Here is a 27,301-nt window from a genome sequence, read left to right as displayed (position 1 = left end):
GGCAGCACTACTTACGAATCTAGGAAGCGATCGTGCATTGCGAGGTTCGATCTCCAGAGACTTGTTAAAGAGATAGTCGTCAAACTCCTTATCAATCATATCTTCCATCGGGTTCAGGTTCTCAAAGAACTTCTGCATCATTACAAACACAGTGATGAAGGAGATAAAAGAAGAGAAAAGAAACAAACTGATATTAGTCTTAATTTTAACCATTTACTTTCTTTTAATATCAACAGTGAATGTGTATTTATTAATGATTTAAACAAAATCATCTTATAAACAATGGAAAATCATACATAATCCACAATAAAATTCATAAATAATAGGGGTGTCATGATTCTCTAAATCCTCGATTCGATTTTATTTTTTTTTTTACAGCAGAGAGGCCTATGCCAGTTTTAGATTAGTCTATGGTCAGTCATTGGTTTGATTCATCAAATTTACAATATCTTATTTCAAAAGGTGGGCTTGATATAAGTGATGAAAAGTGATACAAGTGATCTGTAATACACCACATTAGGTACTAATGGTCAAATTTTAATAATTTAATTAAGATATATTTGTAATGCCATCTAAAAGCTTTTTTTTAGTAACTGGAACAGTCATGAAAAAAATAATAGAAGAATTATAGCCTTAACTAACTGAACTCCATCCTACTATAACAGTTAAACATGAAAAATAAGACTAAGACTTTTTCGGTCCCTGAGAATGACAAGTTTTTGTCTTTAACAAAGAATATATAATTAACTTTATCTGAGAGAAAGATGCTCCTTAAGGTACCAAAACTATTAACATATTTGAGGCTAGACAAAAAAACTGTTATTTTTATATTTTCAAGTTTTTCTTTAAGAAGATGAGAATGTCCACATTCTCTGGAGAAAGGGCTGCTCTTTGAGCTGCAGTGTGCTGCGCCATTTGTGGAAGGGATCGTCGATCCTCTTTTTGACTTCGATGATCGAGACCATGAGATAATTTCGATCGATTTCGATGAAATATCGAAATTGTGACACCCCTTATAAATAAGCAATAGCCTATTAAATGATTTCCATTAAATGCAGATAAAGAATTAAAACTTTATTTCTGCTGACCCGTATGTCGTTCTCCACCCGTAAGCAGTATGGCTGGTTCTGGTACTGCTGGATCTCTCCAGTGATCTCTGCTACTTTCCGCCTCTTACTGAAGTTGATCAGCTCTTTACCGTGCCTCTTCAGAAAGTCTGGGTTGCCTTCCTCCGTTTTTAGAATATTTGTTAAATAAATCCCTAAACACAAACAAACCATAACACTCACATTAAAAAAAACATTCAATTGCATCTTTCTAAAAAAAAAAAAAAAAATTACAAATGTTAATAAAATGAATATATCATGCACAGTAAACGTAGAACCTACCAAAAAAAGGAACGCATGGTGGGTTAATGGACCTGAGTTTAGCAAGATACTTCTTATAATGGTCCTCACTGAGTTCATGTGCCTCTTCGAAGATCTTCTTCTGTCTGCTTGGTATTTGCTGGAAGAAAATTATAAAAAAAGAACAAAATTAACACAATATCATGAGAAATGAGCGAGGAGCAGATTTGAAATATGTGCCCACTATCCGATGTTTACCTCAAACGTGTGGTCGAGCCGGTAGACGGGTGAGGAGTTCATGGCGCTAACCACCTCCAGCACTCCATTAAAGTTATTGAGCTCCTGAAAGACCTGCAGGATCTCGATGATACGGGACACTACAGCTACCCGCTCCTCCAGGTTCTCCGTCTCCAAAATACACCTGAGGAGCACACAGGTAATCAGTCACCAGTGTTGGGCACGTTACTTTGAAAAAGTAATTAGTTATAGTTACTCGTTACTTCTCCAAAAAAGTAACTGAGTTACTAACGGAGTTACTCCACTATAAAAGTAACTAGTTACCAGTAAAAGTAACCATCGCGTTACTTTTATTATTCGCCCGTCAAAAAAAAAAGGAAATGAATTATGTATTTACTATTATTAGAAAAATACCAAACGATAATAAACCCAAAATGTTGACAAAAATATAATCTAACGAATTACAAAAAATAAAAACGAAATTCTTCACAGAACCAAAGAAAATTACTAAAACATATACAGGTGCTGGTCAACGAATTAGAATAATTTGAAATAGTGCAATCATGAAATTCTTTGAATGCATTTTTTTGTGCAGAAAGCAAATCAGGTGTTCACCGCACCTGTCCTACTAGTTAGACTAATCACAGAACTCGTTACCTGGAAAAAAATTTGCTCAGCTGAGCTTTCCAAAAGGCCCATTTAGGCCATTTAACTGTGACACTGTTGTTTTATTGAATTAGAATAATGGAGAAACCGTTTCATTGAATTAGAATAATTTTTATTATAATTACAATCATCACTTTCTCAGTATTTTGTGGCTGCCCCCTTGGCTTGTATGACTGCCTGAAGTCTCCGCGGCATCGATTTGACCAGCTTGTCGCAAGTTTCCGCACTCACAGCTTCCCAGGCAGTGGCGATGTTCTGCTTCAGTTGGTCCAGCGTAGTAGGCTTTCTGTCGCGAATTTTCCGCTTGACGATGGCCCAAAGGTTTTCAATGACATTGAGGTCAGGCGAGTTGGCCGGCCATGCCAAAACTTCAAGCTGTTTTTTATTGAACCAATCTTTGGTCGACTTTGCCGCATGAGCCGGTGCAAGATCCTGTTGAAATATGAAGTCTTCTTCGCCGAACTGTTCCTCAACAGTCGGAATCAGGAACGTTTCCAGAACATCTTGATATACGGCAGCATTGACAGTCTTCTTGAGGAAGCAGAGTTTCCCTACACCTCGAGCGGACATGCATCCCCAGACCATAACGCTCTGGGGAAACTTGACGGATCTTTTCACGCACTCGTGGTTGTAGGTTTCGCCACCACGACGCCAGACACGAGGACCTTGGTCACCGAAGGAGATGCAGAAGCGTGATTCGTCACTGAAGACCACTTTCTGCCAGTCTTCAGCAGTCCACTCGCCGTGTTCTTTGGCCCACTTCAGCCGTTTCTCCATTTGTTTCTTGTTCAGCATCGGTTTTACTGCTGGAACGCGAGATTTGAAGCCGAGTTCGCGCAGACGACGGTAAGTGGTTGATCTGGAGACGTCAGCGCCGGTCTGCTTGTTCCACAAGTCGGTGAGCTCGGAAGTGGACTTGAACCGGTTGCTGACTGCGATCTTTTTCAGCTGCTTGTTGTCGCGAGCAGAAGTTTTTCGGACGCCGGAACAGTTGGTGCGCTTGCTGCAGTTTTTCTTGAGAGCTTTGCAGACGGAAGCTGCCGAGCTGCTCAGCAATTTTAGTTTGGGTCAAGCCTTGTTGGCGAAGGGCTTGAATTTGAGCCACTATTCCGGTTGAGAGGTCGCGCTGCTTACCCATGATTGATTTTACAACTTAGAAATTCTACTCAACCCTGACTTTATACTGCACAGTGAACACTCTTCACAGAAAACAAAAATTCGAGCATTTATTCTAATTCAATGAAACGGTTTCTCCATTATTCTAATTCAATAAAACAACAGTGTCACAGTTAAATGGCCTAAATGGGCCTTTTGGAAAGCTCAGCTGAGCAAATTTTTTTCCAGGTAACGAGTTCTGTGATTAGTCTAACGAGTAGGACAGGTGCGGTGAACACCTGATTTGCTTTCTGCACAAAAAATGCATTCAAAGAATTTCATGATTGCACTATTTCAAATTATTCTAATTCGTTGACCAGCACTAGTAATACTGAAAAAAACGGAAAAAACGGAAAAACGCGTCTGGGGATGGAGTTAAACAAACCAAGCCACACTCAAAGGAAATATGTATATATAAACAAAACAAAATAATGGACAAAAACAACAATCTAATGACCGTTAAAATGGTATTAATATAACAGTTTCACCAAAAGAGAATAGAGCTTAGATCGGCCCAAAAACTCCGACCCGACCCAGCCGGAGCCCGTGCACGTTCTGCCCAAGCCCGAACCATGAACTGTCATTATCAGCCCGAGCCAACCCAAACCATAAACTGTGTTTTCGGGCTGATTGAATGAGTGAAATATAATCAGAATTATGTTAATTAACACTGAAACATAGCATAAAACTATTATTTAATTAAAATGATTTTTAAGAACAGCTACACACAGTGCTGCAAGTCAAACGCGGAGGAGTTCACGTGCCCCCAGAGCTACGTGATTACATTTTTCATTTTATTATAGTTTGATTCAGTAAGTTTTAATTTGTTTTTAGGGTGGGCTTGCTAGTTTTTATTAGTTTTCACACACCTCATCAGAGAGATCAATCTAATAAACGTGAGAGAGAAAGAGAGAGAGAGAAAGAGAGAGAGAGAGAGATATTTGCTTGTTCTGGAATGAGCTACTCACAGGTAAATGTTCTCACATACTGAATCTCCTGTTTCTCTTTCATCTGCCTTGCGCTCATATTGTAATCCCATACATAGTTCTGCAGTTTTTCAGTGTTTTCTGTCGTATTTTGCGGCTACACCGCCCGCTGTACAACTCCGCTGTACAACAGCTCTTATAAATAAATTAAACACGAAAATTCAGTAATTTTAGTTCGTTTTAGTTAGTTTTATAAACACAAAATACAGTTCGAGATAGTTATGTTTTTTCCTTTTAATTACCTTTTTTATTAGTTTCAGTTAACACAAATGTTTTTTCACTTTCAGTTTTCGTTATTTCGTTCGCTTTAGTGAACAATAATAATTGGTTATTTAGCAACATTGTGATTATCACACCAGAGCTTTATATAAAATAAAAATAGGAGCCCGATTTTGGGACGGTCTTTGGGTCAGGTCGGGTTCGGGCAGAGAATCTAAGCTCTAAAAGAGAAAGCAGCAGCACCACAAAAACCGGAGCAGCTAAAAAGAGCTTAACTTCCTTAAATCGGAACTTGGCCTGTCCACGGCAATTACTGAATTGATTAGAGCAGCAAATCGTCACAATTGTGCCTCACTTCACCACGCCAACACACAGGCACAGCGGCCAGAAGCTCAAGTTCACCGGAAAGAAGAGGGGTTAACCAGGGCAAACCAAAGTTACAACAAAAAAAAAGTTCATAGAGGCTAAAGTAACGTGCAGTAATTTATTTTTAGAATAACAGAATCAGATTAATACATGACTAGAGCCCCTAGCAGTGACTTACTTCTCGAACCACAGTGTTAGGTTGGTGGTGTGGCGGATCATGCGCAGCAGGTTGGGCGAGTTCAGCTCTTTGTCCTCTTTCGTCCAGACGCTGCCTACCAGCTCTGACGGTTGAACCGCTCTGAAGAAAACAGGCAAAAACGGTCAGGTTAAAATCTCTGTAGGTAAAGAGTAAGCTTTAGAAGGTTGAGCAATTATCTGATATATTTTAAAACATGAGATTTGCTTATGATTACATTACAATATTACAACATTACAATATTTTTTTTCTTTAATAATTTTCTTGTTTAGGAAAACATAATTGACTGAAAACAGAACCGATTCCAATTCCATTATTGTTGTGAATTTTTCATATTGGACATTCACTGTTAAAATAATTAGTGTTTGGTCTAGCTACTTATAATCTGCAGTGCTTGTGCTGCTCAGTACCTCATGGACATTTATGTTTAGTGGAGGACTTTTATTTTGATGCACGTACCTGTTGCTGTTAGAGTCACAGACAGCAGTTAGCAGTCAGAGACGATGTAAGTTTCAGGTTCTCATTTAAACTGTTAATTTGTGCTGTAAATTGAGTTTTGGTGGATTCAGTTGACCAAACAGCGTACTCAAGTTCTTGTGTGTACTATATGTAGTTATATGCCAAGTTTGAGGCTGCTCACTAGTTAGTTAACTGCAGCATGTGTGGCTAGATTTTACCCCCCTGCTGGAGCATGTTGCTGTGATCTTACTGAAACTTGTGAGGGTTTATATTTAACAGCTTCTACAATTTTGCCCACTTACCTCTCTGAAGTCAGTTTATTAGTTTAGCTAATACTGTGTAATGATAATTTAGAAATACTGCATTTATGTTTATGTACTTGTTTTCTGTGTTTATCTGCAGAAACTGCTACTGTTGTCAATGCTACTGAAGCTGTAAATTTATATCAGTAAACGAATTAAATCATCCCTGATGACTCTGTGCTCTCTGATCAGAGCCCTGTAGCGGCCAAGATCCTCATTAACCAGTTCACTGAAAACCTTCAGAACAATTATATTATATTCCAAACCAATAGGGATTAATTAGGGGTTGTTCCCCTTTTGCAGCTCTAACAGCAGGTTTGGACTTTTCTGCACTATGCTCCTTAGCACACTTTACCTTCTCAACTAAATCACTTACAGCTGATGGTGAAATTTATTCCTTTCTTCTTGATATTCCACTAACTAACTTGTTTCAGTGGTGCCATCCTATTGCAGTACCACACTGAAGTTCTGTGAACTCTTTAGAACTACTCATTATTTCACTAATGTTTGTAAACTCAAACTTAAACCCAATACTTCTGTCTATATAGTGCATTTTGTTACAATTCCAGCTTAATTGCATAATATTTAGCATACTACAGTGTTTTAACTCTGCATTGATCCAATAAGCCTTTGAAGAGATCAACCCCCTGCACCACTAAGCGATTGTTTCAGCACCCATTGAAAGCCTGGGAGGATAATATGAGGCATGGTTAGGGAGAGGGGTTTCAGTCTCAAGGGAAAAGGACTACTCTGGGTAAGATGGTCATAGAATGTTCCCACAGGCCAAAGGAGTTAAAGGGAAGCGTGTCCCTATATTCACTTTGTGTGTGTGCGTGTGTGTGTGTGGACACACAATGTGGACACACATGGTGGATTGGATACAATAAGTTGTACTCCCGACTTCTCCATTGTATTAAAGTGGCCCATTTTCTTTGCTGACGCTTGGCAGGTGATCAGAAAACATAAATACAAACAGGAAGTGGCCATGCCTTTCCTTCATGCTCAATACACCAATTAAAATGTTGCATATAAATCATATCATTGCATAAAGAGGCAAAATAAACATGACGAAATAAAGAAATGGTGGGTGTGTGTACCTGTAGAAGTCTGACTCCAGGAGAGTGAGCTGGCGAGCGATTTCTATGGGGTGAAGGGTCATGAGGTCGAACTGCTCGATCTGACCCGGTTTGCAAATGTGCCACTCGATGGGCGGAGGTAAACTCTCAAAGGTGATGTTGTGGCTCGGGCCGTTAGCCTGCGCTTGCTTCTTCCTCTGGATGATCTTGGTGATGGACTCTACCCACTTCCTCATGGCTTTACCTGTGGAGAGGAGGAGATAGAGAGAGATTTTTAGTTCACTACATAGTTTATACAGACAAACTGTCTCTTACACTGTGCCAAAATTTATTGATGAACAGACCAATAGAAATACTTGAAATTACCTGAAATAAACTCTTTTTTACATTGAATTATATTGAAAGTTTAGAAGGTTTTCTCTCCCTCCTGTAAAGTTGCCGTTTTGGAAATACTTGTTTTTTTATTGGACAGCGATGATATATAGTACCAATCAAAACTTTTTGGACACACCCCTTCTCATTTAATGGTTTTCCTTATTTTTATTATTTTCTACTTTTGACTGGTACTGTATAAATAGCTGTCAGACAATATATGTCCACATGTTTGTACAAATCCCTCCTAATGAATGCAATCAGCTACCTGCTAACTGCACACATTGCTGACATCAATGTGCAAATGCCTATATACACAGGTGGTATAGGTGGTCTGGGCCCTCTTAAGAAGCATATAAAATAGGAAGCTCTGGAGCAGATAAACATAAACCAAACAAATTCCAACAAAATCAGGATAAAGCATTATCATTTTCTTTTCTCAACGTCCTCATTATTAAGATGCCCTGTACGTGCTCTGTGTGTGCTTATAAAATTATGTAAATAATGTAAATACAACATTAGTAGGAGAGAGTGAAAGTGTACCTCGGACCATGCCGATAAATTCTTCTAGCCGGCACAGCAGCTGGGCATCTCTCTCAAAATCATAGAAGTGGTGCTCCACCCAGTGCCGGCACACATTCAGCACCCTGCAGATACACAATTTTGGAAATTTTGCAAGTTTAAACTTCCCACAAGATTCCAAAAGCACAAATAACTAAACAGTAAAAAAAACATGCTGAGAGACAAATAAGGATGTTAGCAATAGTATTATTTGTAAGTGTGTGTGTGTGTGTGTGTGTGTATACCTGAGTTGCACAGGTTGAACAAACTCTTTACGAAAGCGCTTGAGCTCTGCACTAAGTGGCTGGTCTCCGTTTTCTATGGCCATTTGATCTGCCTCTGTAGGTTTGGGCTCCGGAATGTCAAACCTGAAGATCACATGCAGACACAGATTTCTTAATGCTACAAGTATAATTTGAACACACAGACCATTTTTATCCTGCTTTAAAGTATAGTATATTACATAACAATAAAAAATATTTCTTATTTTGACGAGATGTGTGGCTATTTTCTCAGTGAATCAGTAACATTAGAAAAAAAGACCCAAGCTTGGTTCTTTTATTTAATTAGCTCACAAGATGCCTGTATGCTGTATTTATGTTTATCTGCATCTGTTGTCATCTTACTACTTACTACAGAGAGACATAATTTTGTGCTTAACAGGTGCTTAAAACAAATATTATATTTCTCTGTAACACTAATATTTGTAACAATATTGGTATTAGCTTTAGCTCAGCTATAGAAAGCAGAATATTTTTGAGAAATATTTGTTTTTTATTTATTTGTTTTTTTTTATTAATCAGTAGAATTATATAATTGAGTTTACTGAATCTCTTACCTCTCCATGAGCAGGTCCAGCAGCTCTTGTGGTTTACAGAATGACCTGTAGGTGGTGAGGAATGTCCGCACAAAATTGGGATCTGCGAGGGAAAAAAAGAGAGGGAAAAAACTAACCGTTAACGTTCATTACTTTTTTTAAAATCTGCCATTGTTCTGGTTTGAATGTTGAGTCTCAGCTCTTTTGTTTTGTCCTGTTAGGCCTGGTGATGTTTTGGTCAGTGACCATACTCTTGCAGTGGCCTTGAGCTGCACCTGCTTGCACTGCTGTTCAATTAAATGTAGAAATAAATGAAACTACAACAACAAAACAAAAACTTAATAGATTAAATGGACCAACTTTACATATTCATGGTCAACTGTTTTTTTTCTTCTATTTGCAAACCCACAGTTAAGAAGGTGCGTCAGCTAGTGCCAGAGGATGCAATAGTTGGCTGCACAAAACACAGCACAACAGAACGAAATGGTGGGCAAAGATCAGGGTGATGCCAAAGAACACTGCTAAGAACCCTGAGAAACTTTAAGACCTGGCTGAAACTTGGGGAGGAGCTTAAGAAAACTGGTAAACTCCTGCTACAGAAACTGCTGTTGGATAAGCGCACAGACAGTGGGACACTGTAGAATTCTACGAAGGGCGGAGCTAAATTAATAAGTTATTATTCCATTAATCTTTAGATTAGTTTATATTTATCTACTATATCCTCCTGAAGATCCAGGCTTATGTAGGTTTTACCTTCAACCCAACTTTCACACACTCAAATCACACTGAAAACAATAATGAGAGGGAGCAGATGTGGTGGCAGCTCTATGGGATCACAAATGCGAACAAGTTATATAATAATACTTGGTGCATTTAAAACAGACCTTGTCTCCATTAAAGAGTGTGAGTTCCAACAATTAAATTAAACAAGCTGTACTTTAGGAACACAACTACTAAACAGATAAAGCAGAGATGGACCCTGAACATCACAACCACAGTATTATACAGTTTATTAGCACTTCTATTCATTCAGAACTTCTCATTATTTAATAGCCTATACTAGAGCTGGGCGATATGACCCAAAAAAAAGTCTATTTTTTTTTATTTAAATCTATTTTTTTTTCCCCTACTAAAATCTCCTAAAAGTCGCTAGAAGTCGCTAAATGACGTTATCGTCTAATTTGCATAATACATGTTTTTGAAGCTGTAAAGGATTAACATTGTGAGAGAGAAAAAAGTGAGTAAAAAACACTTCTAATATGTTAGAAATTATACAAATGAACTCCAACAAATGAACAACTTCTGTTGTTTTTTAAATAGGCAGACACGTCTCAAAATAACTTTATTTTTATGTAAATTACATTAATCAGTTTTTTGCCGTGTTGTTAAATGTTATTATAAGAGCAGTTTTTTATTTTATTAAAAAAAATTTTAGCTTTAAGTTTTCTTTATTTTCAAACCTATTATAGGTTCAAATTGTTGAATAGCTTTTTACAAAGAGGGAGACACTGTGGACGAGGTGAGTGACGGGCTACGTGGTGAATGAGGTGAGTGACTGACTGAGACTGTGTGAGTTAAATTCAGATTTTTTTCGTGTCACACTGAAGACAAAATTATATTTATATTTCTACTCTTTAAATACGGGGCGGGGTCAGTCAGCACACACAGTGTGTTCGTGGAGCGGTAGAGACGGGAGGGGCTAAGCTCAGGGGAGCGTCGGTGGTGAACATTAAAACTCGATTTTCATAAAAACACATAGTCCTTAACTGTAAATTCAAATTAATCGATAAAATCGATTAATCGCCCAGCTCTAGCCTATACATAATCTATCATCAACTGGTATTGCCAACAATGCCAACCTGGAACAATGTTACAATGACAACCAAAAGAAACAGTCAAGTGGAGTGTGACTTCTTTTCCAGCTTCATCACCTCACTTACGTAGTAAACATAACTCAGAACAAAAAGTAGAGAAGTGTAATTCACACTTTGTAATTCACACTTCTGCAAGTTACACAGCTTCTGCGAGTGAGAGTGGTGTTTTCTTATGAACCTCCACATTTACCTCCTCTGTAGCAGAAATCCATTTGAATAGTATATTAGGGTGTTATTTTACACTTGAAAGTGTTTGTTACAGTGAATTCATTTAGTCTGGTTATTTCTGGTTTCACACTACAGTTTAGTAAGCACACTAAAGGCCTCGGCGTACTTCATGGGGAGACGATGTTTGCGTGGCTTCAGCGAACAATGTCAAGTAATTGCGTAGAAAATGAACAGCCGTGGACATCACACAGGGGCTCCGTTCGCCGTGTTGTTCACATGGAAGCTGGATTCCACATCCGAAGACACTACACGACTGTATGATTGGTCGTTTAAAAAAAAAAAAAAAAAGAGGCGTGCAAGACAGGCAATGTGAAGCCGCAAAAAATATGGCAGCTCGAAAGGTCCGCTAGACTTGCGGAGGCCTTAGAGAACTTCGCTATGCCCCATCATCAAATCTCAATACTTTGCACTGATTGGTTTGCACAATGTTGTTAGTTAAGGAAGTTTTTTTTTTCAGGTGTTCTGCTTAAATCTGTCTTTCTGATAGAGTTTGACACCTGTTTGTGAGCATGCACCTAGCAGAATGAGCGTAACTGAACATCTTCAGTTTCCTTTAATTTCTGTTCATAAATGAGGATAAACCTACAGGTAAAGTAGACAGAAGTGCTTTTACACTGCAGACGAACTGGACCATGGTTCATTAGATCAGGACCAAGGCCACCTCTTTTGATAAGAAACAATTATGGTCCTTTGGGTCTGTGCGTAAAAATGAGACACTGGTCTCCAGCTACTGCTCGCCGCTGGTGGAGTTTGCTGTCGTCAGAGCTAGGCCATTTTATTTAACGAAGGAAACTGAATGCTGTGTAAATCATAGCAGTGTATGTAGCACCTAGCGCCAATGCTAACGCTAACGCTGCTCTTAAAGAGCTGTACAGCACCTTTACTTCCTATGGAGACTGAGGAAAGCATATCTTCCACCTCCAATCCTCACCATGTTCTACAGAGGGACTGTAGAAAGCATCCTGAGCACCTGCATTACCGTCTGGTTTGGGAACTGCAACATCTCAGACCGCAAGACCCTACAGTGGATAGTGAGGAGAGCTGAGAAGATCATCTGAGTCTCTCTTCCCTCCATCACTGACATCTACACCACACGCTGCATCTGCAAAGCCACCAACCAGCATTGTAGACGACCACACCCATCCCTTACAAGGAAGATAGAAGTTAGAAGATACCAGAGCATCAGAGCCTCCACTACCAGACTCTGTAACAGCTTCATCCACCATGCAGTCAGACTCCTCAACTCACAGAGACGAAGCTAAACCCCCTCCTCACCACACACCCAACACACATTTAGGGACTGAACTGTGTTGTACAATTTGATGTACGTTGCACTTTGCTGTCTATATTGTACTGTTTGCTCCATATTGCACCACGGTTCCAGAGGAACGTAATTTTATAGCATTGTGTACTTGTACTCAGGTCTACTGAACTATGCTCCAGGGCATCAGCAGTGTGAAACACTTTTCTAGATGGTTCAGACTTACAGACCAATTACAGGAAGTTGAGTCAGCCTTTAATCAAACCAGAGAAAGAAAGAGTTGGTGTTTTGCCGAAATCTGACTCTTCTTGGCGTGCAGGCACATCACACAGCAGTATGAACACAAACTTTATTTATTAACTTTAATTATTTATTATTATTTAATTGCAAAATACAAAAACACTATTTATTATTATTTATTTATAGTCAGGAATAAAAGGAGAATATTTTACACTTTACATTCTTAAAACTTTTACAGACACATTCTACAAACTATTTGATTTGACATGTATAGGCAGAGGCAGTAGCGTAGCTGATGAAGACAGGATGTAGTAAAGTTCTTTAACAAAGACTAGAACCAGGGTGCCAAGTGTGCCACTGAGATCAAGAGATCCCAGTTTGAATCCTGTTCATGTAGCACCAGTGATAAGGGGAGTCTGAATGTGTGGGTTGGGTAATTGGTCTTGTAAATATGGGAGAAAATCAGAAAAAAAAAAGTCCTAAAAAAAAAAAAAAAAAAAAAAAGTCCTAAAAAGTCCAGAAGTCCAGAACAAACAAGGTAGGTGTGAACACAATCTCAGAGAAAAAAAAACATAACCTAAAAAAATATTCAAAATTACACTGTACCATGAAAAATGTAATGCTACCAATAATGGTAAAATTATGGTTGAGAGAATTTCAAGTGAGAAAGAAGATAATCATGAAAAACATTCTCTTCAAATTCTTCACAAGTAAATAGCCTTCTCTGAGAAGCCGACTAAAGTTTTCATTGTAAAACAAATGAACAAGTCTGATAGTTGATTACAGGCTAATCGCACAGCCTTCCAGCTCCCCAACAGAAGGCGCTTTAACCACTCCATCATTACAAAGCTAATGCGCTTCGGTCCCAGAGGTTCAAATGATTTAAACTGCTGCAGTTAAACATGGAGCACACGGGAGTTTACATTTGTCTTACATTTATCTTGGTAGTTTTTAACATCTCTATTGTGTGTGTGTAGCTGTTTGTTCATATGATGGATCTGCTGAGTTTCTGGGCTACTCAGCGAGGCCAGTGTGGAACAATAGTGGCCTCAGAGTGCGTTTACAAACAATCGGCCTGGAATTATTCTGGCCAGGAAACAGACGTGGTTCTGACGCACAAGGCTGCCCTACGACACACACACACACACACACACACACACACATACACAGACAAAATGACACACACACACAAAATGACAGACTCACAAACATCTGCACACATACACACGCTTAAAATAGACGCAGACCCGGCACAATCAGATATCGAAGCTTTGGTCACACACTAATGAACCAAATGAACTGAAATAGAGGCACATTACACACACACACCACACACGTGAACACAGTGCGGACACATCGGAGGACATGTTTGATTAAGAATATGAGGGAGATTATACCCCCTGTTAACCTGTCCAACAGATTATAAACCCTCTTCAGGTTGAACTGGGCAGTATTTCATAAATGCCCTTATATTTGAAACTATTTTATACAAGAGGTACCTGCAAAACATGACCATATTCCTAATATCTAACCTGCTATGGGGGTATGCATAGGTCATTTTTGTATAAACGGCTTGGAGTTAAGACAGACGACCCTGGAGTACAGTTGTATGCAAATTATGTCGTAGAAAGTTGGCAAAATGTTAATGCTAATGCTAACTGTTGTAGCCCTAACTGCAAAATACAAAAACACTTGTTGAGGATTGGTTTAAACTGTACTTAGCTGAAAGAGAGAGCCTGTAAAAAGTTCCTAGGGACACATTAGACCTTCTAAATTTAGAGTAAAAAAAACTGTTTAATCTGTAAAACATGGTGGTGGGTGTTCAGGTCTGGTCTTTTTTTTCCCCACTTATGAGGCAACTGCTCATAATAGTTCAAAAGAAGACATAAAATCTTATGTGTAGGGAAAACTCACTAGATGGGGCTTTATAGACTACAGCATGAAAAATTGGAAATTTTGATTAAGAATACATTCATATTCTAACAGAACTGATTATTTTTTTTTCAATTAACAGAATCTATTGTTTGGCAAAAATAAAGGCTGTGTGATGCAATCGTAATCATTTAATTATGGCTTTAGGGAAAAACACATTCACACAAATTGGCAGACATGTACATTCGCAGATATTATATTTTAGATATTCCCATCTGTCCCAAAATCCCACTTCTGTGCATCCCTACACAAAATGCCTCTCAAACATTCTTGTCACTGTGCAGCATTTGCACTTCTATTTGTTTATCAGACATTTAATATCTGGCTTATGACATGTAATTCAGCCAATCAGCAGTGTGGATTTTGGAACAAGCAGGCTTATGGTGTGTATCTGGGGATTAGGAGAAGCTTGTTTATGAATAGTTTAGCATCCATCCATCATCCACCCAACTGCGTAGAGTAGTGGGGTGCAGCCACAAGGTGAATTGGACAGGAAGCACCTTTTTCCCCCTTAACTATTGCCAAAAGATACTAGCATGCTCGCACAACACACACACAAGCACACACAGACACACACACACACTTTTCCTCAAAAGGCCTGTTTCCCTTACCTTATTAGACATCAGAGAGGCACAGAACACTGGAATCTCTAGAGGAAAATTGGGACCTATACTTACCCCACACACTCTCAGACAGGAAGTTTACTTAGGGGTGTGAACAGCCTGGACCACCCATTATAGGAATCCTCTCTGACCCACTGCAGGTCACACTGAGCCAGAGTGGTCCACAAACAAAGGCCTGAGAAGTTAACCTGTTTTAACACTGCACTGCCTCAAATTTACCTGAGCAACACACACTCAGCTTTACACAAACGGGATATCATTAGAAGTGTGATTCTCTAACCTGTTTAAACTGTTTAATTCAGAATTTAAAGCATTGTATACACTTAAAACCTCACATATATGTTTAACAGTACTGTCCAGGCATTGCATCATTTACACATGCAGCAGCCCAGAAGCACATTCATACTTGCCATGAAACGACTGATAAACAGGACATGGAGTTCTCGGCACAAAAGATCAACAGCTCCTTCATTTCTGAATCATTATCAAAAATACACCGCGGCTCTATTTTTTCCCCTCTCTGAAACGGAAGACTCAACTCTACAAAACAAAAACGGCACAGAAATAGACTTTAAGAGCTTTGCGTGTATATAGAATCATACACAAGAGTTTTTAAGTGTAAAAACAAATCAGTGCTCAGGTAACAAGTGTAGGAGTGATTCCATTAGATTATGAATGTTCAGAAATTAATTAAATACACTATGAAAACACATTTTGTTTGTTACAATTTTGGTCATACTAACTTCTACTAGGGAAATTTATTTCAATGCTGAAAAAAAAAAAAAAATCTTATATTTAATAATAATAATAACCCAGCAGTAGGAATGCACCAATGTGGGAATTCTGCTAATGCTGAATACTGATATAAACAACTTAGAGATTACACACCCACTGTATAACTTTAGAAACAAACATACAATTTTTTCCTTACATTTTAGCTTTCAAACCAATTGTATACAAACAATAAAAATAAAAAAGTGATTTCTGAGGTCCTTAAATAGACAGGTCACAGCTTTAAACCCTCTTTTTTATTTTTATTTTTTTATTTATTAAATAAAACAATGGACATATTAAATCTAATAAAGAAAAAAAAATATATAGCCTAAATCAATGGATATTTAAGCAGCGTGGTCAGTTTGGGCCAACTGTAGTAGTGCAGCCAATGTTGCTTGGTCCTTTTCCAGCATACAATAATTAGGACAACAAATATGGGTTTAAAGTTTAGGCCTTGATGATTCTTAAAAAATAAATAAATAAATAAAAAATAAATTAAATATAGCGATCAATACTAATATAATTCTGATATGATTGTTTACCCCTAACCAAGAGCTCCTGCTTTAGCTGCACAGACCTCTAAAGGTGAAAATCAGCTCTGAGTAAATGCTAATGTTGTATCTAAGAGACACAGAGACTTTATTATAGAAATTCAGACAGAAATCAGGGAAAGCCTCACAAACCCCCCAGCACACATCAGCAGTAACAAACAATTAAAAACAATGCTAACACCGGACAATGCTAATTGTTGAGTGATAAACAGTAAAAGATGAGCATGTGTCTTATTTTTATGTCCCAGGTTATGTTTAGTGTGAGCCAGCTAATGTTAAATGTGCCAACTATTGGAGGACCAGACTTCCTATTTAGACCCAGTCAAGCTCTTTTAGAAACCCTACAAAACAGTCAAGCATTATTCTTGTTGGTTTTATAAACTGAAATATGAATCATGGAGCTAACTTGACTAACATGCATACACACACACTTGCTTTACCACTTCAGAGAGCTAACGAGGCCAAGCAAACACCTGATAGACCTGCCTAAACCATTATATAAAAACAAAACAATTACTCAAACTGTAGCCAAAAGGTATCACAACTGTTGAACTACCACAGTTGAGAAAACACGCTGGTTTATACAGGGAATTCTGGGGTATTCTGTAGTGCTCGCCAGTTTTAGAACACCAGTTCCAATGTCCAGCAGTATTAGCATGAATATAAGCTGCAGTATTCATAATCAGATTTTTCAGAGAACCCAGGGATAAATATTTGGGATAAATTGGGACATTAGTTTACTATAGTTTAGAGATTTGTGATATGCAAGTTTAAAATTGTTCAAAATTGTATTAGTTTCAGTCAAAATAACTGCATATAAATAAAATCCAAAAAGAAAATCTTTACAATCTCAATGCATCATCCAGATATTTACAACTTTAATCCAAATTCATTAACAAATACTGCAATCTGTCAAATGCTCAAGCTGAAAATATTACGTCTAAACATTTCAAAGGACATGGTGCCTTGCACCATGTGTTATTTCTATTTACAAAGTGCAAGAACAAATGAAAGTTTTGTACTTTACTCTCCTACTTATGCCTATAAATAGATGTATAATGATTTATTGGGGCTTAATGGCCCTGTCGCAGGCTTGTGTTTGATTAGGTAAAAGCCGCCCATAGGACTGAGAGGATTTGGGTCGTGTTATTTAGACCCCTGTTCTAAAGGATTTACTCAAGTCAGGAGACACAACACACACACAAACAGACACACACACACAAACTTTACTGCTTCAGAGAGCTAATTAAGCCAAGGAAACGCCTAATAGCCCTGAAACAGACAGCAGGTTTGAAACTGTGCTGACAAACAGCCGTCAGTGTCCGTTTCTATTTTCCCCTCTAGCCCCTTATCAGCTTTTTAAAACGCTATCAGTGCCACAATGACACTAAAACAAAGCAGGTCGTCACACTGTATTCTATGACGTACAACGTGTCCAAATATTTATTGAGCATGAAAAAAACAGCCCAGAATATGACCAAGATGACGAATGGTGGAACCGAACAACGGGACCTTTGAGCCTCCAGTTTCTCACATTTAGAGGTGGTGTCGTCAGGCCTGTGGGGTTTTGTAATAAGGAGGTAATGCGCTTTAGCGCCACAAGGCAAATAGACAGTGATGTTGGGTAAGCAGTACACAAAGGCTCGTAAAACCTCAAAGGCATTAAACAAACCACAGAATGATGACTGCTTGGTGAAATGAAGGGAAAATAAGTGTAATTTTCTGGTGACTGTTGGTTTAGTAGCACTAAACTGAAAAATATCATTGGTGCCCAATTTTGTTGTTTTCACATCTACCTTGTTTGAGCCAGATTTTACGAATTTAAAGGTTGATCGAAATCAAAATAGCAGGTGTGAATGGTGCTGCAAACCTTGGTCCCGACCAAAGAGGAGGTCTCATTAGATCAACACTAAGCATGTGCCCATTGCCTACTCACACTCATAACTTAAAACCTGTTTCTACATTAGCTATAGCTCTCCATTATCTACTATGTACCAATCCTCTACTCACACTCATAACCTGTTTCTACATTAGCTATAGCTCTCCATTATCTACTATGTACCCATCATCTACTCACACTCATAACTCAGAACCTGTTTCTACATTAGCTAAAGCTCTCCATTATCTACTATGTACCCATCATCTACTCACACTCATAACTCAGAACCTGTTTCTACATTAGCTATAGCTCTCCATTATCTACTATGTACCCATCATCTACTCACACTCATAACTCAGAACCTGTTTCTACATTAGCTATAGCTCTCCATTATCTACTATGTACCCATCATCTACTCACACTTATAACTCAGAACCTGTTCCTACATTAGCTATAGATATCCATTATCTACTGTGTACCAATCATCTACTCACACTCGGAGCTCATAACTCAGAACTTGTTCCTACATTTGCTACAGCTCCACATTATCCATTATGTGCCCATCATATACTCACAATCATAATTCGCACTCTGTTTTTACACTGTCTCTAGTTCTCCATTATCCATTATGTGCCCATCATCTACTCACACTCAGTATCTTTGTACAGTTGTTTTTGTTCTGTTATTTGTTTGTACTGTCCAAGTTGGCCAGAGGGGGACTAGTTCCTCTGACTGAGTCTGAGGTTTGTTTCTCTTGGTATGAGGGAGTTTTTCCTTGCTACTGTTGGCATTACTGTGGTGCTCGGTCATAAGAGGCCTGGACCTTTTTCTCTGCAACGCTGTTTTGTGACAACATGTGTTGTAAAAAGTGCTATACAAATAAAATTGAATTGAACTTAACTAAAATATAGTCTAGTTTATTTGCATTGTGAAAACACTTTTTAGGTGAATCAGACTTTCTGATTAATCACAAGACTTAAATCCCATAACTGTCAAGTGTATACACGTGCAGCAAACAGCAATATGTGCACAATCGCTTGTGCAGCAGCTTTCTTTATCCACTGTAACTGTAGATTAACCTTTATTCATAAACAGAAATAAATTAATTTTGAGGGTTACGCTCATTCTAAAGCACGACGCATGCGTACTTGAAGACAGGGAGGAACATTCGGCACAACACCTGGAAAGGCAACTCAGCAATCTAACAACACACACTTCTACAAACCAATTAATAATTAATGTAAAGTGTGGGGAGAGACAGCCCACAAAGATGGTGACAACAGAACCTAGCTAGGCTCTTCTGTGAGCTTCCTTTACTGCAATCCCAAACCAAAACTAACCAAACTAAATGTCTGGTAAATTTTTGTTCCTGAAAAAGAAAAAGCTAAACATTGGTGAGGTGTTTGGATGATTAAGAGACATCCAAATGCTTAAAGTCATGAAATGTATGTGTTTGAAGAGGGCACATTTGTTTTGCTGAGTTTTAATATAAACAGTTTTTCTCTAAAAATGTTTAGAGCTCCTTTAAACCTCCACCTTTAAATGGTTCTTCACTTAAAGCACTAACAGACTGTAATAAACTAATGCAACAGCTGGACATTATATGGCATGTACTGCTCAGGAGCCTCATGAAGAACAAAATTGCCATAATTTACTTAATTTACTTCTATCCGTAACTGCTTTGTGTGATGAGCAGGAAAATTTGATTAACCCAAAATGCTTGATTAGACAATTAATTAATCAACAAATGCAGGCAAGCCTTGCACATTTACCCCAGTCTGGATCAGCCATCTTGGCATCAGCGCTGTTCTGACCATCTGGCTGTAACAGACTGAGCTTTTCAAGCAATACTTTCAGAGGCACTGCTTTGAAACGGCAAGCCAAAGAAAATACCAATCTAAAACAGCAAAACCCCCAATGATTCTGAAGTAACAATGCACTTATTCAAAACTGGGCTAAAATGTACGCATTTAATTAACTGTATAGAATTTCTTACACACTAAAACTAAATGATGTTTCTCTTCAATGCTATTTCAAATAATTTGATACATTCATGTATCAAAGCAAGCAAAAAGACTATAAAAGTAAACAAAGTTTAAAGGCTCTGTATACAATTCTGGAGAATGACTATTGATATCTGAATTCAAAAGCTTAGGTCGTTTTCTTTAGAAAAAAACTGCTTTAGCAATTCTCAGGTTCTTGTTACACTGCATTAATGTAGCTTGGATTGAATGAGATAACTGCATGATAACTAAATACAGATGGCCACACCTGCCAGCAGGAGGACCTGTAGATACTCTTGTACATCACAGAATACAAGTTCTCAAAAGATAAAAACTGGCTGAAACTCAAGTATCCAATGAGCAAGTAAACGGGGGCAGAAAGACAGAGATGGCTCTGACCTGCATACATGTGGAAGGTGAGCCTCTCGATGAGTTTAAGCACCGTGCCAGCTTTGATAATGGGAATCCCCGACTTGGACTGTACGTTCTCCTCGAACACCACGTTCTCCTCCGAATCAGGTTCAGCAAAGCGGTAGATCTCGGCCCCCGGCAGCCTCATCTGCTCCTCCTTCTCTTCCTGCAGCATGGCCGTGTCCAGCATGCGCTCCAGCGTGGAGCGGTATTGCAGCGAGATCAGCGCCGCCATCCAGCCGTTCTTCTCCTCTGCAGACTTGGCGGCGAACACAACGCTGTTGCCGTCCTTCAAGATGATCTCGAAGGCGTGCCGGTATTCACCCTCCTTGTCGTCCTTGTCATTGATTTGGACCTGGTGGAGGAGGAGGAGGAGAAACGTGTTTACTACACAAGAAGTCAGTAATAAATCAAAAAGGGTTTCTGTAAGGTGTAAAAGTGCTGATGCACTCCAACAAACAACTGTTAAATTGTACCAGTTAATATAATTGTAAAGGCACAATGAATACATATGTTTTATCCTACAATGTCTTTAACTATATTATGTACGCTTATCTTGGGATAAATGATCAATAACTGACATTATTAAATATTAAAATATATAAATTGGTGGCATTATCTTAATCTTTACCTTTTGAGTTTGCCAGATACCACTGCCAATTATATATGTATATATATATTTTGTAGCATGTGATCAGCTCTTCTATAGAGAGAAAATGGGTAAGATTTAATAGAAAAACTGGTCTAGTGCACCAGTTTCTTATTGATTTGGTTTGCACTCAAACCATTGTGGAGAATCCACTGGGTGATAAAAAGTGTCAAATGCTGTTTGCACAGACAACAAATCACCACTAATAGTGATAAAACTACACATTTGCAAGAACATACTATTCAGTTCAGCATCTTGCAGACAAATTAACAGAGAGAACCATATGCATCTTAAGGTATGAAAACCGTCCAAGCAGCTGTGCTTGGATGTGATGTTTTTCATGTATTTACTTTCATGCTCCGCTACATATAGATCTAACCAATAAGCAGAAAGAAAATTCTAACAAGGGGTGCTGTACAGCATTTTTGACCCTGTGTGAAAACAAACCAAGGGGAGAAGCCTCCAAGTTTACAAACTTATTTACTGATTTGGACCAAAGTAAACCATCTATAGGTGTAAAAAAAGGCCTCAGTTTCGAAGGCATTTTCCATGGACTTTAAAGACACGAAGTTTGGTAGTGTTGGAGAATTCTGCCAGAGTAAACTAGAGTTGGATCGCCTGCCTTGGCAAGCAGAGCATGTTCCACTTACACACAAAAGCCTCTCAACACTACAATCTCCTACCTGTGGAGACCATGTATTGATCCTTTGAAAAAAGAGCTTCTGTTCAATGCAATAAACGTAAATATATATTTTACTCATATATATTTCTTTCCATATGTAGTATTTCTTTTTCTATTTTTTAATTATCGCCTGTAAATTTGTAGATTTTTTATTTTATTTATTTTGTTAAGATTACATAGAAGATAGATGTTTTGTTGACCTGTCCACTTTTTCTTCTATTGTTTATGCTGCTGTAACAATGCAAATTTCCCGAAGTGAGATAATAAAAGGCTATCTTATCTTATATAATTCTGCAGGCAATAATTACATCATTGCTTAAGCCTAGAGGCGTACCCTGCTAGAAGCCTGCCAGACCAATCATGTAGACCAGTCAGAGGGAGGTGCACCACAAAGGACAGTTTTAAAGCACTGCGGCAACAATGCAGTCATATTTGCTGTCTGATTATTTATCTCTTTTCACCCAACACAAACACCACCCATCCATCCATCCTTCCATCCATTCTGCACCTTGCGCATGAAGAACTTCTCCTTTAGCCTGTATTCTGCAGCACTGGCTCCAGGCAGGCGTGGCTGTCCGTGGTTGGACTTGCAGCAGATCATCAGACCATCGAAGAGGAAGATGTGGCGTTCGTGCTTGGCGCCCACCCGCGTTAGCGTGCCCTCCATGATGAACTCGTTGCAGCACTGGCCGATGTCTTTGCCCTCCCAGCCATCGATGTTCCTCTGGATCTCGTTCATCTTCTTGATGGCCAGGTGCTTGCCCTTCATCTGCTGACTGTAGAAGCGGCAGGCCGACTCGCTGGGGGTGGAGGGTGAGAGAGAAAATAAAAAAAAAAAAAAAGGAGAAAATTAGTGGTGGAAAGCCAAGAGGGGGGGATTGGGGGGAGCAAAAAGCAAAGGGCTGTCACTCACACAATACCTACACTCACTAACATTGTTCTAGAGCCCTGAAAATAGAAGCCTTCTGAGATTGAGAGGAAGACTGGCTTTGTCTACAGTCCTGGTGACTTAAGCCAAGTCCTGGAGGTTTCTCAACAACTGTGTTGAGTCTGCCTAGGCTGATTTTGGCCAAAACAAACAGTGCAGCCCCTCTAATGCAGCCCCTCCAAGACATGAAAAAAGACACTCAGACAATCAATCAATCACCTCTACTGATGGTTACTTATGTTAAGTTCAAGCACTACTTCAGATAAATTCTTGACACAGTCCAGCACATGCTTGCTAACTAGTTTATACATTCCTAACACACTCTTGTTACAAAAGATTCCTTTGAGCAATTTTATAGAAAATAAGATACTTTTATAGAAAAAAGATACTTCCTAAACCATGTTTATAAGAGAAATGTGTAAGTGTGGATACCCTTTAAATTCCCTTTTAAATGGTTAAAGAAAGTTCTCATTGTGTAAAGTTCCTTCACACTCTTTCACAGTCCTCGTTTAACCAATTAAACCATATCCACACATTAGTTACTTACTCTCATTATAACATTAGCCATATTAATTGATCAATTTCATAGGCCCTAAAAAAGAACCCTGTGATACTCCACATGATTCTGCACTATATATCTAGCAATAAGACAGATTTACAAAACCAAAAGTGGTTATTTCATGACATTTCTATTTATAGGCCCTAAAATAGATTTCTCAAGGTATTCCTAACCAAACAGTTGCCAAATAATTCACAATAGTTTCTGTGTTATCAGTAATACACTGCCTGGTCAAAAAAAAGTCGCCACCTGGATTTAAGTAAGTAAATGATGTGAGGTTGATGCTGCAGTTGGTCTGCAGGTCTGGGTTCATCAACAATATATGTGCTGAAAGAATGAGGTCAGCTGACCACCTGAATATACTGAATATAGACCAGGTTATTCCATTGTAGCTGTAGCAGTGTAGCTACAGAATAATCCAAGAGTTTAGATGGTTAAAAACATGGATCTTTACAGATCTGAGAGTGGTTATTCTAGGGTATTGCTCAAATAACCTTTTGTAGCAGCTTATATGCATGTCTTGAAGAGTATAGAACAAGAACTTTGTGTAAATAGATTTCCCAAAGTTAAGAAACATGACTATTACATTTTCATGCCTGTGGTAAACGACCAAAAACATCAGGTCGAGTATAAGATCTTAGATAAGATTACTCTAACTATACTAAGTATTCTGTTAATGGATTAAGGGAATCGCCTATTTTGAGCTGAATCGCAATATTCCGCCTCCAGGTTTGATTGTCAGATTCTCTTAGTTAGAATTTTCTGGTATTAAAAAAAATCAATCAGTGGAGAAAGAGCTAGGAGGGATTATGAGGGGATTTAAAGGGGGTGGAATGGCCGTCTGCACGAGACTAACCATAGCATTAAGCTTACTGTTGGGAAGCTTACTGTTGTATTCTGTGACGCTCAAACGCAGACGGGTGGCTGCCTCTCTCCTCATACCAGCACCTCAAAGTAGAGCGCCAGCCTCACTCGGGCTGCCGCCTGAACACAGCGGCGCTGCAGGCAGGGTAGAACTACACTATAAAGTCCCAATATTTCATTACAGCAAATAATTCAAATAAAAAAGGAGGGGAACTGCAGCTTAAAGTAATCTACAGTGTTACATTTGAGAGTATAAATGATTTATGATCTACGAAAAGCTATTTCTGATTAAAAAATACTGAAAAATAGAGATGTTAACGGCACAAGGAAGTACATAAACTTAGACTGCAGTACCAAAAATACCACAAGTTACATATTAGTTAAGTAGAATAACTAATAAAAAAAAGGAAAAAAAATCATGGTATATATGGTAAAAGTCTGCAACAAGTTATTGTCACAGGTTAGTTCTGTGTTCTATATTTTCTATATATATATTATAGGTTCAGAGGATATTCCAAAAAAGCACATACCGTAAGATAAGCCATCCTTTCCCCATAAAAAAGACTAGAACCGAGCAAAAAATTAAGCCACCAAACAATCGAAAAAGCCCCCCCAAAAAAAAGAATTACTTTCAATGTTAAATCCCCATCGTTGATGCTGACGCCCTAAGCAGGGACCACCATGGACGACCCGCGCAGACAGAGAAATAACAACAAAAAGTAACGCAAAGTCTCCAGAAAAGAGGTGCTGAATTCTGCTGAACAAAGGTGGTTTTAATTTTTCTCTCTCTCACACACACATACACGCTCTCTCTCTCTCGCTCGCTCTCTCGCTCCCTTACTCTCTCTCTCTCCCTCTCTTTTTCCCTTAACCTGAGAACAATAACAGCCGGGCTGGACAGCCCAAACCCTGACGCAACATCCCTGAGACAACACAGTGCAGGCTGACCCCAGCAACCCACCACCCCTCCCGCCCTCCCGACCACAGGCTATTTTAGGGGCAAGGGGGAAACTCAGGACTGAGGCTGGGTGGAGTGTGGAGGATGGGAGGGGTACAGGAAAAGAGCTGTGTGTGTGTGTCTGTGTGTGTGAGCATATGAGTGTGTATGTTTGTAAGTGTGTGTGTGTGTAAGAGTGAGCGGGTGTAAAGTTATTTAAGATACATGCCGAAACCCTTGATACACCAAAAGGTGCATGATAAGGTGCATCCCAGTTAAGAACCACATGGTATCAATTATATTGCTTGTGCCTTAAATCGAATTAAGAATACTATTATCTTTTGTACAGCTGAATAATAAGAGTTCAGTGTATTAAACTGACCTATTGTAAACCTCAAACACTGTTGCTCCTCTTTCAAAAATAATGAGCAGAACCAAAACAGAGCTATAAAACTGGCCATTTACAGCCCCCAAAACTGTTCAATAGCAGTCTTAATTCATTATATCAACATTTCCAGAGGACCCAGCTCGGATCTGTGCAAGGCTAGAAGCTAATGGTAGTCGATGCTGGCTTGTTTGAACATTAGGCAGCTGTCCTCAGATCGAAAGTAGGTGACCTAACCTCTTTAATATTGCTAGATTAAATTATTAGATTATTAGCTACGTTGAAAATGTAGTGGAGTGGATCAGCAGACGTCTAACCATTTGTTCAGTAACTGCCCAAACACTATAGTCCTATCAGTACAGGATAAGATTCTGGAGTCCTGGGGTATTTTTTTTCTTTTATAGGGAGGTCCTCTGTGATTTTGTGTGTGTGTGTGTGTGTGTGTGTGTACCTGAGCCTCCTCTTGGCCAGGCTTTTGGAGCAGATCCTCTCCATGCTGCTCTGCAGGTTGAGGAGTGCAGTGATGGCTTGCTTTAGACACTCCTTGTCCTCCTCATCCTCACTTTTCTCCTCCAGTTGCTGTCAATCATAGAACAAGGAGGACAATACTAGTTAGATCTATTATGGGTAGACACTTAATAATTTGTACTAAAATGTGTAGCTTTCCAATAATACCCAGAATTTCCCTCTGGGATTAATAAAGTATCTCTATCTAATTAGCAGGAACAGGATTATTTGTAAAAAATAAATATTTATAATTTATTGTAAAAAAAAATAAAAATAAATAAAATAATAAAAAAAAAAAGATACGGTTATAATTTATTGAAATTTAAGTAGTTGCTTAGAAATGAGTAGATACTGAATAATAAGGACATACTAAAAAAAAGCACTGAAAACATGAAGTTACAAATAATTAACATGAGTAATTACTAGATACTAAATAAGTTTGTTTTAAATAACTAGCAGCTACTGAATAATACAGAATATTAGGCAATATGAGTAGTTACAGAATAATTAGTAGGTACTAAGTTGTAAGTACTGAAGATTTGTAGTTATTAAAGTATCAGCAGGTACTAAAAAATGTAGGTATTTACTCATAATTAGCTACCAAACAATTAGTAGGCACTAAATAATTGGCACAAAAATTTGTTATTTCAATATTAGCAGGTGTTTAATAATTAGGTACTTAATAGGTATTAAATAATTAATAGGTTCTTAGTATATACTAGGGGTGGGTGATGCGGCTCTAAAATAAAATCATAATATTTCATGGTATTTTTGCAATATCTATACTCTTGGCCATATGACAAAACACTGAATGATTTGATACACCGTATGATTCGATATGGCACACCCCTGGTAGATACTACCCAGTATAAGGGCCGTACAGGATAAAGATGCTGTAAAGCTTTTCTCATGAGCCAGATTAGGTCTAGATTAGGGCTAGAACGAGCCTGTTGTTGCTCTCTCTTACTTTAGCTCTCTCATTCTCACATTCACCCTCACAACCATTACAAGCTCAGTACATCCTGGTCTAACAGAGCAGCATCAAACTGGGCACAATTAAACCACACTCAGTCTGAGATAACATTTCAGAATCAAGATAAAACATCTTTCTTTAATAAAGCCAAATCTAACTACCCCTCCCTCCCTGGCCCACCAAACCCCCTTCATACAGTGTACAAAGAAGCCGTCCCTGCGAGCTATTCTAAGGCCTGCTTTGCGGTTTTGAGCACAATGGGCAGGATTTGGGTTTGGGACGG

General features: G+C 38.6%; 1 protein-coding gene across 2 annotated transcripts in view; it reads right to left on the bottom strand.

The window, feature by feature from the left end:
• Positions 1-27,301, bottom strand: part of sos1 (son of sevenless homolog 1 (Drosophila)) — a 72,453-nt gene that overhangs the window by 7,223 nt on the left and 37,929 nt on the right. For both annotated transcript variants that reach the window (XM_022669970.2, XM_022669971.2), the window contains exons 9-20: positions 25,990-26,117; positions 22,374-22,665; positions 20,523-20,889; positions 8,780-8,861; positions 8,187-8,309; positions 7,924-8,027; positions 7,030-7,252; positions 5,154-5,273; positions 1,605-1,767; positions 1,389-1,506; positions 1,089-1,261; positions 16-132 (exon numbers count right to left, since the gene is read on the bottom strand). In XM_022669970.2, the coding sequence (XP_022525691.1) occupies positions 16-132; positions 1,089-1,261; positions 1,389-1,506; positions 1,605-1,767; positions 5,154-5,273; positions 7,030-7,252; positions 7,924-8,027; positions 8,187-8,309; positions 8,780-8,861; positions 20,523-20,889; positions 22,374-22,665; positions 25,990-26,117 (2,010 nt within the window). The remainder of the gene's footprint in view (positions 1-15; positions 133-1,088; positions 1,262-1,388; positions 1,507-1,604; positions 1,768-5,153; positions 5,274-7,029; positions 7,253-7,923; positions 8,028-8,186; positions 8,310-8,779; positions 8,862-20,522; positions 20,890-22,373; positions 22,666-25,989; positions 26,118-27,301) is intronic.

This window comes from Astyanax mexicanus, chromosome 16, assembly GCF_023375975.1.
Source record: "Astyanax mexicanus isolate ESR-SI-001 chromosome 16, AstMex3_surface, whole genome shotgun sequence".
In the NCBI taxonomy this organism is placed as follows: domain Eukaryota; kingdom Metazoa; phylum Chordata; class Actinopteri; order Characiformes; family Acestrorhamphidae; genus Astyanax; species Astyanax mexicanus.
Note: the sequence above shows the minus strand (reverse complement) of the source record. Positions and strands in the feature narration are given on the sequence as shown.